The sequence below is a fragment of the Paramisgurnus dabryanus genome, chromosome 15 (genome assembly GCF_030506205.2).
Source record: "Paramisgurnus dabryanus chromosome 15, PD_genome_1.1, whole genome shotgun sequence".
Lineage (NCBI taxonomy): Eukaryota > Metazoa > Chordata > Actinopteri > Cypriniformes > Cobitidae > Paramisgurnus > Paramisgurnus dabryanus.
The window spans coordinates 22,518,996-22,534,698 of record NC_133351.1 but is presented as its reverse complement, the minus strand read 5'-3'; the positions used below and the strand labels follow the sequence as shown (position 1 = coordinate 22,534,698).

Below are 15,703 nucleotides of genomic sequence, written 5' to 3'. Positions count from 1 at the left end.
GTCTCAGCATAGGCACCTGGTGCTTCTTATAACATTGTTAGCATGCTCCTGAATGGCAGGGACTTGGCCACTCTTATTACTCAACATGTTCTTTCTCGCAGGTTTGGTGGAAGAGGTGTGCCACGTGCCCTGCCCTCTGGACTGCAAACTGAGCGACTGGTCCACGTGGTCGGCCTGCAGCGCCTCCTGTGGCAGTGGGCTGAAAATCAGGTCTAAGTGGCTACGCGAAAAACCGTTCAACGGAGGCCGTCCGTGCCCCAAATTAGACCTGAAGAATCAGGTGAGATTTGCCGTCCTGAATAAGAAACAAGATCACGCCTCAGTGTTATCTCTGTACACTTCATCTACCGTATGGTGAATCGACAGTGAGAATGAAATAATGAGAGTCATTAGAGTCTGTGATCACAGGGATCATAATTTAGATAATCGCTTATGTAAACTGTTTCATTTAAGGCATTTTATAAATGCATTTTTTGAAAGCCTGAAATATCCCCGATGGAATACAGTTAAGCAGCCTAAAGATACATTTCGCATTTCGAGTACGGTTAGCATTCAACTCATTACCATTTCACTGACTAATGCATGCCTCATCATTAAATGCAGTTACGTAACAACATGTACTTCAGCCTTCAAGCTAAAGTATAAGCAAACACAAGTAAATCTCTCTTACAGATAGATGACACATAGATGCTAATAAGTGTCTGTGTAAATACTGCTTTTTTGCTGTGAATTTTTCATCAAAAAACAATAACATTAGACGTCTTCTCCTAATCTCGCTTCCATGCATCTGTGCATCCATCATTAGCCAGACAGTTTGTAATGTTATGTTAAATGTTGTGTGAAACTGAAGTCGAATCTCACCAAAGTGCATATTCGCTACATATGGTTAAGTTTCAGTTACAGAAATAGTTAAAGGATAGTTAGCAATGTGGGTTTTGCATGAAAAGGTATATTTTGGGGTAATTTCATCTCGTACTTGTGCTTAAATATTTTTTTTTAAACCTACAGTAAGTAAGGCTCATTCGTCTTGGAGAATTTTTGTGGCAGCTTGCTCCCAGATGGGTCATGTTTAAAGAAATATTATAATATAAATGTGCTACGTGTGCTAGAATAGGATTTAGAGGACACACCGGTTTCTAGAGGTCGGTATGCAGATGATGTAGCGTGCTTGAAAAATATTCAAATGCATTCTTTTGTGGCCGCGTGTACAGATGGTTAAGTGCCTACTAGTAACTTTTATGGACCCACTGTTTAACAGGGCTCAAAATACCCCTCAGCTGAGAGCAGAGTTTGCCTTGGCTAATATCTCCTCCGATCTTCTGGGGAGATGAACTCTCACTGTTAACATTTTGCAAACGGCCGCTCTGTGGACGTGGCAGACGGACTGTACAGCTGGTGGTTTGTGACCCGGCCACCTATCTGAAGGTGTGGAGGTGGACGTTATTCATGAGCATAGTAGAAAGTCACCAGCAAAGCCACGGTAGAGACCGTGTGCGTGTCTGGAGGATTTTATTACTCCGGGTTTGCTCTTTAACTTAATAGAGTTCTCAGATAAGTTTAAAAAAAATTCAATGTGAATAGTTCAGATGCAAAAAAAAAGTGCATCGGACATGTTTTCTTGTAAATTAGCATTTTTTTATCAGGCTCTTATGATCAGGTTCAGTAATTTTACTTGAATGGCAATGAAAAGGTTAAAGGCCCACTGAAGTGCATTGGAATGTGCAGCATTATTTGATGTGGCGACATCAGTTTAACTAAAACAACAGAACTATCAAGAAGACCCTCCTCCTTTTTGCAAAACATAGAGGGCAGGACGCTTCAGCATCTAAAGAGAATTTGATTGTACAGGAAATTTGATGAGAAGTTAAAGTGTGGGGTGGTGTCATAAAAATTCTAGATGTTTTTAGCGCACATGCCAAACTGTTGATTTTTAATGCTTATATCTTTTTTTAGACCATACCAGTTTATATTTTTTCTTAAGCTTAACATGTTTTTAAATTTAATTTCATGGGGGTTTTAAGATTAATATGCCTTATTTTTCCAAATGTCACTTCATTTCATTGGTATTTAACCAATTTGACTGTCTTTCGCTGTAAAACGCTCAAAAAAAAAAATGCTGCGTACACAGACACCAAACTTGAAGCATCGCGTTCCTTGCTCTAGATTACTTGCTGGATTTAACTTAGTCATGCGAATTATTGCTTGATATTTTCAACATGTGCAAAGATGCGTTTGAGTTAAATAACGTGTGTTTTTGCGCCAATTGGCCCCCCAATTTGCATCGCCCTATGCAAGTTTATGTCTGTTCGCGTCTTTGCATTGACTTTGTATGTAATCTAGTCAAGCAAATTGTTGAATATTGGTGTGTACATCCGAAAAGTACATGCACAATTCTTGAAAAGTCTTCAGTCTCTCTTTACTGTCCTTTTTTAAATAATGGTTAAAGGCTCCTAATATATTTGATTAACCTCCTTTAACTGTGTAAAAACCTCTTGCACCTTTCCAACGTTCATTCAATTCTTCTTCCCTGCACTTAGAGGACTTTGTTGGTATTTCTGAATGACCTGAGGCTGGATTAAACTGATTTGAAGCTAAAGTATTTGATGAACGTATAATACTTGCCAAGAGCATTCGGTTAATATAATTTTATTTTTGACGAAGATGACATTTAGCGGATTATGCATCTGATCTTCTCATGTTTGCGTACTCATTGAAATCTGCAAGTTTTAGTTGTAGACCTTGCAAAAATAAGGTATCTTAGGAGGCATTGGGGCAGGAACATTAAAAAACCTGATCGGAGATGTTTGCAGTTGATGCAAGACTGGCAAATGTTCTTTAAAAGTCGATTTAGTAGGGTATTCATGCTGTCAGCATCCCGCTGTCAGGGTATTCATACTGTCACATCAACAACTTCAGATCAAATCGACTTTGATGTCGTGGTCCCTTTAAAGTAAATTGTTAGAAGCAGGAGCAAGCAAAGAAACTTTGTTAACACGCCACGTTCCTTGTGAGATTTGCCTTGTATGTGTCTTTGATAATCTGTCTGTGGCTGTCTGTCCTCTACCTTTAACAAGCATTGCTCACTTCCCCCAGTGTGGGCTTTCAATGTTGAAGTCAAAGAGCAGGGCAGCACTCTGCATTCATTCATTATTTAGACTTTCAGGTATTACAGACATGGAGAGGCCTGTCACAATCACTAGATCATTCCAGATCCCTCTCCGACTAGTTTACCGGCTGACTTTCTACAGGACCGGGGCTGTCTTTCAACCACTTACCTATTGATCGACTGTCTAAGCCTCTCGGCCTTTCCGGGGCTTTCTTTCTGTCTGTCTATGCTGAACTCTGAATGCTTTGGATCCCTCCTTCCTTCTTCACGGTATCTGAAAGCAGCAAGGCAAATGTTTGGAATGTCTGAATGTGTAGTATTCATGATACAGTAGGTGAACAGTAAACGGATGACCTGGTACATCTGCTAAAGTGTGTGCAACCAGTGGACGCTTTGCTATCCCATAAGGTAATAGGAAGTGAAGTGCAATCAGGTTTTAAAAGTTGGGGGAAAAGGTGTGAGCCGAGTGTCTTGTTCTTGTGGTAAAATTGTACTTGTTTAAAGTTCGAGAAAGAGAACTGTTTCTAATAGGTCTTTAACGATTAATCGTGCGAATGCGTGTTTTCTCAATGAATGAATTTTAATGAATTACGGTGAAATCCAGGTACATCCAAAAGCAAGGGGGCGCTCTCGTGCAGAAACTCAATTTGTGCCACAGAAGAAGTATCATTACAAACGCTATTCCAGGAAATGTCTATAAGAATATTTATATCGCCGTTCTTCAAATTGTTTCACGTATTTTCATGATAATAAAGAATATTTTGAATGATTTTGTTTAACAAATGTTGCTTTTTTAAATGCACGTTAGAAAGACTCCGACTCATAATGATTTTAGATTGATAAGGACTTCTTATTGACCAAAACACCGTAGTACACGCACAAGCTGCGCACAAAACACAGAATTGCAGCCTTGCGATTCAGAATCGATTTCTAAAATTAATAAAAACTTATTTTATTTTTTTGTGACGTTTTTATCATTCAAATTTGCGTTACACTGAATTTAAAAATCATTTAAAATGATGATTAATCGTGCAAATGCGCATTTTCTCAATGAATTAATTTTAATTGATTACAATAAAATGATGCCGCATTCAAAAGCAAGAGGGCGCTCTCGTGCAGAAACTCAATTTGTGCCACAGAAAAAGTACCATTACAAACGCTATACCAGGAAATGTCTAGAGGCATATTTATATCGCTGTTCTTTAGATTGTTTTAGGTATTTTTATGATAATTAAAAATATTTTGAATTATTATGTTTGACGAATGTTGCATATTATTAACGACTGAAACTCATAGTGATTTTAGATTGATAAGGATCCCAGAGCCGTACATATGCACGAGTGCAATAAACACAGTATCGTAGCCTTGCGTTTCAGAATTGATTACAGACAGGTATTTTTAATGGGAAATGCAATGTATCGTCACAGCTCTAGTAATTTGTTAACTTGTTGTTGCAGTATAAAGCCAGCATATTAGATGTACAGAAGTACATACTTCATACTCTACTTCATCAATGGCTGAGAAGTTCAAGACATTTTACAATTGCTTGTTGTTTTATTTAAAGTGACAATTCTGTTATTCAAACCCACGCCCTTATTGTCGCTCTGCCCGTTGAATTACCAAAAACATCCAAAGTACACAGGAACCCCAAAGCCTCTTCTGTTTCTGATGTCCTATACTAAACATGTAACGTTCCATCTCATTATGTGGATAAATGGTGATGATTCTCATCGAGTCTTTGCCCTGTGATCATCCGCAGTCAGCCGTGCTGATGGGAAACAAAATGATGCGCGACCTTCTCCAGATGTTTCTTCTTGCACGGTTACTAACAGTGAGTCACTCGACTGAGATGAGATTGATATTCTTATCTCGCCCGCTCTTCCTGTGTCGATGATCATCTGCTGTGACTGTAACGTTAAGAAGTTAGACGCGAAGAGAGATGTCGTCCTTTCAGTGTGCTCTACTGCTAGTCTGTGCATTAACTGGACACATAGCGTCTTATGTCCTTCTAACTAGAATCCAGATGTTTTCTTAAGCAATAGTTAATGACAAAATGAACTATTTCATATTTTTGCACACACCCTCATGTCACTCGTAACATGGCCAAATCATTTTAAACTGTATTTTACATTATGGTGCATGTTTGAGATAATGGAATTATTTGGCAGATTTTTCTCTGTATATTGCAACAAAAATGCAAATGTTATTGTCTCGCGCGAAATGAGCAAGTGTCTTTTATCTTCAGAAGAAACCTCATCTGTCACGATAATGTATTTTTGATTTTATTTGTTTTTGTAGCACTTTATAATGTGCCTTCTTGCAAATCAGCATTAGAGAAAACATTCTAACAAATAAACTTGTTGTAAAAAGTAGATATATCAAAATAATGATATAGAGACGTAACAATGAATGTTTCATTTAGCTGGTTAAATTTTATATCTCTTGCATCTCTTACATCAGACATCCTATTACAATTTAATATAAATTATGTATTATGGTGCAATTCCTTATTTCTAATTACACAACATTTGGAGCTTAAAATCATGTTAAAAATGAGAAATATAAAAGAAGTACAGCTGAGAAATGCTCTTAAATCTCATCATTTGTCTCTGTACATTAAAACCTGATTGTCCACTCAGCACTATAGAAGATGTCATTGGTTTGTGTAGCACTTTATTCATGTACATCATTACAATGGAGTGGCAGTACAAGCTTCATTTAACCAACATGAAATAGTCCTTGTTTTATAGTGCTACTTATGTTTTTTTACTATCACTATAATGTGTAGGATCCTCATTAGTTACTGTGGAGAAAGGTGATATTTCTATCAAATGCAACAGATGCAGCTCTCCAGTCAGAAGTCTGTATTACCCGCAGCGCAGGGCCCGGTGCTAGACTCGCTGTGTAAATAACATTCTTCTTGCCCACCTCCAGAGCCGGGTACCATATGGTGGCCATCATGTGCGCTGAGGCAGACTGTTCGGCTGATGAGACGAGCCTATGTTCACCGGGCCTGCATAATTTAACAACCTCTGTAAATCTGTGCTTAGAAACCAATCTCCCTCTAAAGCATTTTAGCCTTTCCCATGGCTCTTAAATGAGGGTGGTCTTTACCTCAGTAGTAGACTTTTAGAAGCAGTGTTTTCATGCCAGTTTGTATGCGGTGGCTGTTTTGTTTATAGACTATATCCATTGCAGTGTATTGAAACATGATTGTAAGTGTGTTTTGGTAAAAACTAAATACAATAAACTTGTGTGCATGCTGATTTTAACATTTTCTAGCATTTTACAGTTACAGTTTGGATTGTTTAAAACACCCTTAGCACAAAGAACTGAATGTAGTTGTGCCCGTGCTATCCAGCGGTGTTGTAGTCAAGTCCGAGTCAAGAATGAGTCCAGATAAAGCTGTATGTGGGATCAGACTAGACTAGGACTGGGACACTTGATCTCTGGTTTTGGTCTTGACTCGGATTCAGGTTGGACTCGACCATAACACTGCTATCTATCATGCAACAAACTCCCTTTATCTCTTTAAAGATTTCTTGTGCTAATCTAATAAACACACAAAGGCACAATGAAATACAAACAGGAAAATTAACAAGTGGGTTTATGCGTATAACAAGTTAAAATATCTGCCCATGGGCTAAGAAAAATTAAGTTGAATTAAGTTTATTGAATTAAGTTGAAACTTTAATAAGTTTATTTTCATACCTCATTGGCAGACAATTTTAGCAGTTTTAAGCATAAACACAAGCATATTTTCAGACTTAATTTCTTAGGTCATTATGCTTCTCATGTAAATATATATGACAGTTTAAGATTTTTTAGATATACTAAGACATACATGTTTTAGCTTTTACAAAAATCTCTGTCTTGCATTTCAGTCTTTTTGGAGCAAAAATGGCTCATTGGAATGCTTGATTCTGATTGGCCAGTCACAACAATTGAAGATTTGTTATTCCCATATAGCACTGTTCTTCATTCCCAAAAATGGAGAGCCGGTGTCCTGCAGAGTTTAGCTCCAACCTTAATCAAACACACCTACCTGTGATTTTCTAGAGATCATGAAGACATTGATTAGCTTGCAGGTGTGTTTGATTAAGGTTGGAGCTAAACTTTGCAGGACACCGGCTCTCCAGGATTGGGAGTGAAGAACACTGCTATATAGCAAAATTGTTGGTGCATTGTTAGGGACGACGCAAAACCACCTGCCAAGTTCAGACTGCATGATTTTCAAACTAGTCGGGTCTCAGATGTTTTCACCCTGCGTGACTATCTGGGGTAGCGTTCAGTCTATGATGGATGCATGATGGATTGGCGACAGGGGGTTTCACACTGCATGACTATACCATAGGAAGAATCACAGACAACTTTGTCCTGGTCCACAAACTGTCTTACAACCAAACGTACGCGAGAAGTGACGCAAAGGAAACAATGCGAGGTCACGTGTGGTCAAGACCGGAGTTCTCACGTGAGACTGAGATTATTATTAAAAATGGTAGCCCGCAAGATTCTCATCATACAAATTGCATGTGCGCTCATTTGCAGCAGAAAGAAGAAAAATAAATAAAGTTAAGGAATGAGGAAATGGTTGGAGAGACTCCTCCCCGAACTTTCAGCTGCCCTGTATGTTGCTCTCTCATTGGCTGTAGGTCATCGCCAATGTTATTTTCATTCAAAACACGTTTCACATGGCATGGTTTAGAATCACCGGCCGGTCCAGATATTTAGCATGCCAAATACCTCATGGGTGTCTGTGACTCGTCGGCGATTCTCTCAGATCACATCTTTGATAATTAACACTGTGTGATTGTCACTCGTGTGCACGAGCATCGATTTGCCTGTGATTTTGGGCATTTGTATGTGATTTCTAAAAACCTGTCGGCGAGTCAAAATGAGGGCTAAATCGTGCAGTCTGAACTCTGCATTAGCTGTTATAAAATGCGCTGTAACACAACTGCTTCGCGGGGCTTAATTCTTTTATAAAACAGTTACTTGATGCATAGCAGGATTTCATCAAATAAAACCCTGCAAATAAGTTGTAATTATATTAGTACAAATATTACTCTTCCGCCAAACAAAGTAGTTCCTCAGAATCAAGTGTGTCTGCAGCAGAGCGCAGTTCCCAAGCAACAAAGATGCAGCAAAGATACAATGAAAATATGATTAAAGACTGTGGTGTTTATTTTCATAAATCAACATACATCTAATTTATACATTAACATGTATATTGTTCAACTGTTGAAGTGTGGATCAAATATGCTTGGAAGCATGCTTAAATTTCCTGTCAGCGTTTTAAAAAAAAAAAAAGTTGCCACCCAGTTTTAGTTTAATGCCTTCCAGAAAATGTTCTTCTTTAAATAAACATAAAAGACATCAAATGAAAGAACAGACCCTCCGCTTAAAAAAAAAAAAAAACGTTTCGTCCTACCTTAATTTGTTCTCTTGTCACCTCTCAAAATTTGAGCTAAAAGCTGAGATAATTACATTTTTGTGAAGGACTTTTGTTAGAGATCAAATTCAGATTGATGATCAAAACTTACATGCTGTGTTTTTAGTGGTGAGTGAATGCGTCAGTGTTTAAGTTGCATAAAATCGCCACCTAGTGGATAATAGCGGAAATATGGATTTGAGGTAAAAACTCCTCAAGGAAGCGTTTTCTCTTAATTGATGAGATAACTCAACAATATTTATTGACATTTATCTGGATATCGCCGTTAATTGTGCAATTGTAGAGAAATGTAAAATATGATTAAAGACCTTTGTGTTTATTTTCATAAATCATTATGCAGCAACAGTGGCGCAGTGATGCTTAAGCTATATAATGCATTCTGAACTGTGGGGTTGCCAGAGTATTTTATCACAGCTTAGTACGCATTTTAAACCAATCAGAAAGGAAGGACCAGAACTGCCCTTTTTATCATTTTTGTTTTTTAAGTTACTACAATCCATTATATGAAAATAAATATTATAGTTTAGCTTAACTTGTTCAAAAAATGGGTAGCTTTCAACAATTTTCTTTCATTTTTTTTCCAGAGAGACTACTGTTTCTTCCATTTCCTTTCATCTATGATATAAAGATCATCTCATACAGTAGATGTGCTGTATAGTATAGAGCTTTTGAGACAGTGCAGCTCTGTTGTACTCCTAAAGTGGCCCTTGAATCTGGAGTCTGTTTTCTCTTGTCGTGACAGTGTAAATCGACTAGATGGGGACTTATATAGATAAAGGCACTTGAAAATGACGGGTTAAAAAGTGTGTGACATTTTCTTTCGTTAGCCGAAAACAAGAGCTAAAGCGAGCAGCCGAAAGCTCTGCTCCTCCACACCGCCACCTCTGTAATTGGTGCAGAGTTCAGCCACTTACAGAAGATGATGTGTGTCACGCACTTCCAATGCATTACAGCCAAATATGTAACTGCACACCGGTTACGGTTATAACTGCAGCGCTCTGCCCCCGTGCTGAAACAATCACGGCTTCCTTTATTGAATACAACTAAATCAATATGTTTTTCATTTATGCTTCGCGTGTACATCTGGCTTTTCCAACTGCGGGGAAATGTATTTGCGCCCGATGCCTAGGTGAAAGAGATGTTATGGTTTGATGCTCTCCGTCAAGTTGTTTTGTTAAGCAGAGAAGTCTTCGGAGATTGATGTTTTGATTTGGGCGAAAGCTGCTTCACTTCATTAACGTGAAGCCCACAGCGTTTCTCCACCTCTCTTCTCTCTCTCTCTCTCTCACACATGTGCACACACTCAAATGTGTTTGATGCCAGCAGAACTGTTATTTTTCCTGTGAACTTGAATTGCGCTTAGTCTCATTTATAATCAGAGAACATTTCAACAAGACGAAGTGAAAGAATCCTTGCTATCCTGAGGTGACTGCTTGCATTGGTTAGCATCATTGAATCTTGGTCTCCATACTGCCAGTACATGGGGGATTTGTTTCTGTAAAACCCGTATAACACAGTACCATGAACGTCATATGGGTACCTAGAGGATGTGAAGAGCATGGAAAAGCATAACACTACCGACTTGCTAAGACCAGCATTAATTTTTTGCTGAAAATTATCAATGTGGTGAAGCAGCGTGGTCTTATTGGGAAACTGGAAGAGCAAGAAATTCAGGTGAGGAGCACCAGCTTCCAAAACGCAACAAGCTCAATTGGTTAGGGAACTGCTTAAGCAGTTTAAAGGTCATGGGTTTGATGAAATATGTATAGCTTGAATCCAGTGGCGGCTCGTAACTGCTCATCCGAGGGGCGCTAAATCAAAATAAGTGTTTGGAGTGTCGTGTGTTGCTTGCGTTTTCAAAATATGTGTTTGTTGCGTCATGTAAGCCATGTGCATCACATTTGTCAAAATAAGTGCTTCCTGCACACGCGTCAAAACTGTTTATGATTAAAGAGACGCTCATGTTCACAAAATACACACAAGACACTCACTTAACACTAAACTCTGATTACACATGAGATTATCTGGCAAACACGATCGTCTCTTTTATCATAAACTCTTTCTAGGGGTGTAACGGTTTTCGGTAAAGAATCAAATCGTCCCGTTATCCTCCCATGGTTCGGGATGCACGTGCACCATGGTGCTCCGTGTTTGATTCAACCACGCATTTCTAATATAGTTTGATAAAAAACAACGCATAAAACGCTAATGTATGGTTCCATATAAGCTCTGCATGTGTTTACGTGAGACTACCTTTCCAATCAACTTAGAGTATGCAAATCTGTTGCCAACCTCACAGTTCCTTGTGTTGTTGCGTGTGTGTGTGTGTGTGTGTTGTGGATCGTTTAGCGCGGAAAGCGAAGAAGAAAAGCCGCTAATTGAGGTACCGCCAGCTTCATTTAAGTCTACTGCAGCAGCGATGCTCAAAAAAACGTGCACAAAACTGTAAAATTTGTGAGTGTCGTATGCTCAAGGCAATACATTTAATATTACGAGTCGCTTTTTGCGCCGTCATCACCAGGGTGTTGTTGAAGCATGCGATCGCAGGTGAGACAGAAACAGCACACATTGCCTTCTGTGTTTAAATGTAACAAACTGATCTTCTTGTGAAAAAGCTTGAAGATAGTGGCATAGAATAAAAAAAGTAACCCAGTGTTCTAAGCTATTTTATGTTCATTTTGAAGTGCACAGTAAAGTTGCTACATGTAGTATAATAATACAAGTGCTCTTAAGTGAAAATGTTGATTTTGGCAGAGGTTAAAAACGGCTTAGGTTTTTATTTTTGTAAAGAAGCCTGTTGTGACCAAAGTGTACCGAAACATATAGAAACCGTGATACGCACCAAACCGTGAGTAATTTGAACCGTCACACCCCTAGTTTAGACGCATCTGCAGCAGGCTCTTATTTTGGCATGACACGTGATGCACACAGGATCTCTCGATGTGCAGAACACATATTTTGAAAAAAAGGAACCAAACCCATGACGGGCTACATACACTGCTTGAATGCACTATAAGTTGGCTTTGAATTAAACCGTCTGCTAAATGAATACAGAAATCCCACAGGATAGCTTTACAAGGTTCACTCCTTATGGGCATTGAACTAATTGCCAGCTCTAAAGCTTTACTGTTACATCAATGTGGGACTGAAAGTAAAAGTGACATGTTTGCCAAGGATGAAACATATACTCATACCTTTGCATTTAACCCATCCCAGTGAGTAGTGCACATACACACTGCACCCAGAGCAGTGGGCAGCTATCCCTATACCGCCCGGGAGCCCTTGTGGTTAGACTCACACGCCAACTCTCCAGTTACAAGCCCAACTCTCCAACCACTAGGCTACGATATTTTAAAACCTGCTTGTCATTGTAGATCTGTCTGCAGTCTGATGGCCTAATTGGTGCTGGTAAATTTGTATGAGAAATGACAGGCTGAGCTGTCTGTTGAAGATTTCCTTCAGAGAAAAACTGTAATAAGCGATGTGATTGGTGCAATCGCTCCCTCTATCCGACAGGACGGTGGAGATGTCCTTCTTCATCACACAGTCATTCTGAATATGTATATTGTTCAGAAGGTCCCTGATGGTGTGGTGCTCAATTTGCTCTTGGAGTCTCTCCAGCTTTGTGAGGCTCCTTCTGCGGTCCAGATGGCCCGGAGCGTTTAGCAGTGTTACAAAGGTTAGCCATCGCTTTATCAACTAATTAAAATAACGAAACTGGAACCGTCTGATAATATAAATATTGAATGTTCACTTGTCATTTGATAGGAACGAAATCCCCTCACTGGAAAAAAGGTCAGCGGCGTTTTACACTCTTAATGTTAAACCAATGAAAGCTGTATTTAAATGAATAGCTGGTGTTTGAACTTCAAGCGCTCAAGATGCGTGAGTCTAAGTTCAACTTTTCACGGTAAAGGAGATGATAAAATATGAATAAACAATCGACAGTCCCCAAAAGGAAATGTCTTGATAAACATACTTAATAATTGATGAAAGTCGTCATGAAATCTGAAATGTAAAAATCTTTATGTGAGGGGATAGAAATGTCATTAGCTCGTACTGAAGTCAATGGAATAATTCTCACGATGTGGCAGAAAGTATTTTTCGGGCATAGGGTGAAAAAGATTAATACATAACTTTAATTTTGTTTCAAGCTATTTTGACTTTTAATAACTTCCTCCATCCAAGAATGTTTTCTGAAATGTTTATACATTGAAGCTGTCGGATAGAAAGTATGTACAGCATTGAGTACTGTACATTCTCATATCAAAACCCTTTATTTCATCCTCCTGTTTTTTTGTCTAGTATCAGCGATTCAGTATCACGACATCATCTTAAGTGTATTAGAAGTCAGAGGAAACGTTTATCTCCCTATGTTTCGATGCGCCCCGATTGTTTTTTCTGTCTTCCAGGGGCCAGGAGACAGTAATGGCCCAATCTGTTTGAAGTTGAAGTCAGGCTGTGACACTTAAAGAGATTTATTGAGTCAAGAGTTGCCTGCTAGGCTCAGCATCCCACCGTCTCTGCTACTCATAGAAAAGATGCTGGCACGTCGAGGTGATCTGTTTGTGGGCGTACGTGTATGGAGGCAGGCATATATTACGTGTACTGTGTATGCCACCATGAATGTGTTTACATCATGGTCTTTAGCACTGCTGTCTCTCACTATGCACAAGTTAAACACAGACACAGTATTATAGCATTCTTTGAAACAATATTTTGTGTACTCTTAAAAAGCTGGACTATTTTCAAGATCAAAAATGGATGAGCCCAACCTGTTAGGTTGTAATTTAACCTATGCTGGGTTGTTTTAATCTATTGTTGGGTCAAATACGAACACATTCAATATTGGGTTGAAAATAACCTATTCTATTTTAGAGTGTACTGTAGATATTCCAATACTGTCATGATGTTTATTTCATTTTACGGTAACACTTTACAGGTTGTATTAGTAAACATTAGTTAAAGCATCAACTAACATTACAAACATGGGCAGTACAGTCAACATGTATTTATTCTTGTGTTAATCATTGATTGAATCATTTGACATGCGCACATTGCACAAATACAGTTTTGTGCTCCTTCAATATATACGCATACAAATCATCCTCCTAAAATCGTTGTGCTTCATTTCAGGTCATAATAATTAATAAACGACAAGCACACAGAGCTTTGTGCCTCGTTGATTATCAAGCATCAGTAAAAACATCTATTTATGTGCGCCCAAAAAGCGTGTTTTACTTCACAAAGTGCTGCAGAGGCCGTCTGCGAGAGCAAGTCCAAACACTTTTTGCACGTGTGCATACAGTATGCTCCACACAACAGTCCAGTACACTCTAAAAAAACAAACGGTGCTATATAGCACCAAAACTGTTGCTTTGGATCGTAACCATAGAAGAACCGTTTTTAGTGCCATATAGCACCGGTGAAGCACCATTGAAGCACCTGTGTAGAACCATATATTGCTTTGTAGAACCATATGTGGTGCTATAGTGGTGCTATATGGCCCCTATATGGTTCTACACAGGTGCTACACAAGTGCTTCACCGGCGCTATATGGCACTAAAAATGGTTCTTCTATGATTACGATCCAAAGCAACAGTTTTGGTGCTATATAGCACCGTTTGTTTTTTAGAGTATAGGTGTCGGAAATGCACCTTTAAGTGGGTTTGCCAACCACCATTAAAAAAGAAAAGAAGAAGATTGCACATGCACAGAGCGTACCCGGTTTCAGTTATCCATCCTATCAAGTGTTTACATGTCCTTTTGAGGGGATAACAAAAGGTATAAACCACCCCTCTCAAGCCGATTCGATTTTTTCAAGCCACCTCGGTTACATGGAGCATTTTTATTCGGATTGATTTGCGTTTTGGAACTAAACTCTTCATTTTGTCCATATGTTTTGTTTAATAGATTGAATATCAAAATTATAAAATCTATTAACTCTTTCACAGCCATTGACGAGATATCTCGTCAATTAAGAGAAAACGCTTCCCCGCCAATGACGAGATTTTCCGTCTTTCCGCAATACCGCTATTATCCACCAGGTGCACTTTCCGCAACTTTTTAAACCCGGAAGTATTGCCCTATTGCAAGCGGCTGCATGTCCGTCTCTGTTTTAAAGATCACTCTGAATGGGATCTCTATGAAAAGTCCGTCACAAAAATTGAATTATCTCTGCTTTTTGCCCAAAATGTGGTGTTTTTGCAGAAACCTACCCATATTCAAAAGCTGATTGCAAAAGAACCACTGAAGGTAGGATGAAACGTTTTTTTTTGTTTGAAAGCAGAGGGTCCTGTATGTTTATATATTTAAAGAAGAACATTTTCTGGAAGGCATTAAACTTTGGTGAAAATCATGAAAAACGCTGGCGCTGGCTGGCAACTTTTTTTAAAAATGCTGGCGGTGAAAGAGTTAATTTTCCATATATACCCAGTCAATAAAAAATGTATTTGCAAAATATAAGAAATAAAAAATGAAATAAAATAAAATAAAATGGAAATAATAAATAGCCAAATTAATTCTGAATTTTAAATCATGTGCAAAAAATGACCTTTTCCCAAACTTCATTCTCTTAGCAATTTTTTCAATGGCTTATATCCAACTGGTCTCAAGGTCATTAATATATTAGTTAATATGTTATAACGTCACTTTCTCCTAAGTCTAACAGAGTTACCGCAGAGCTTGTGCACTTCTGCCACAATTGTCAACTATTTATTGTTATATAACTAATCATGTCACAGCAACACACTTTTTGTTAGATAAGTGTTTTTCAATCTTAAGATTTTTCTGTAAAATAAATAGGCGCCGTTTGATATTTAAGTAGTGCCGTGAAATTCATAATATGACTAAAGGCCAGATACTTCTTGAGGCTATATCTATTCACTGTACTGTACCTGTTGGGTCCAATTGAAAGAGGCGGACCTCAAAGAGAAGTTGATGAAGATTTAATTAATGTACATGCACGTCATCTAAACGTCTTTTTGGGATCAGGGTTAATTTAATTTTCCTCTAGCTTCTGTTCATACTTTATGTTTTACCCTATTGCCTATTTATGCAGTCTGAAGAGGTAATTTTATTTTCAATCTAGTAACTTACCATGGTCATTAATGTCTTCATATTCATCCATCATATAAATATAATCA

General features: G+C 38.4%; 1 protein-coding gene across 2 annotated transcripts in view; it reads left to right on the top strand.

Annotated features, from left to right (window-relative positions):
- Positions 1-15,703, top strand: part of thsd7ba (thrombospondin, type I, domain containing 7Ba) — a 259,565-nt gene that overhangs the window by 212,117 nt on the left and 31,745 nt on the right. For both annotated transcript variants that reach the window (XR_012335112.1, XM_065292788.2), the window contains exon 16: positions 102-280. Coding sequence is in view for 1 of the 2 variants with exons in the window: in XM_065292788.2 (XP_065148860.2) it covers positions 102-280 (179 nt within the window). In the remaining variant the exon portion in view is untranslated. The remainder of the gene's footprint in view (positions 1-101; positions 281-15,703) is intronic.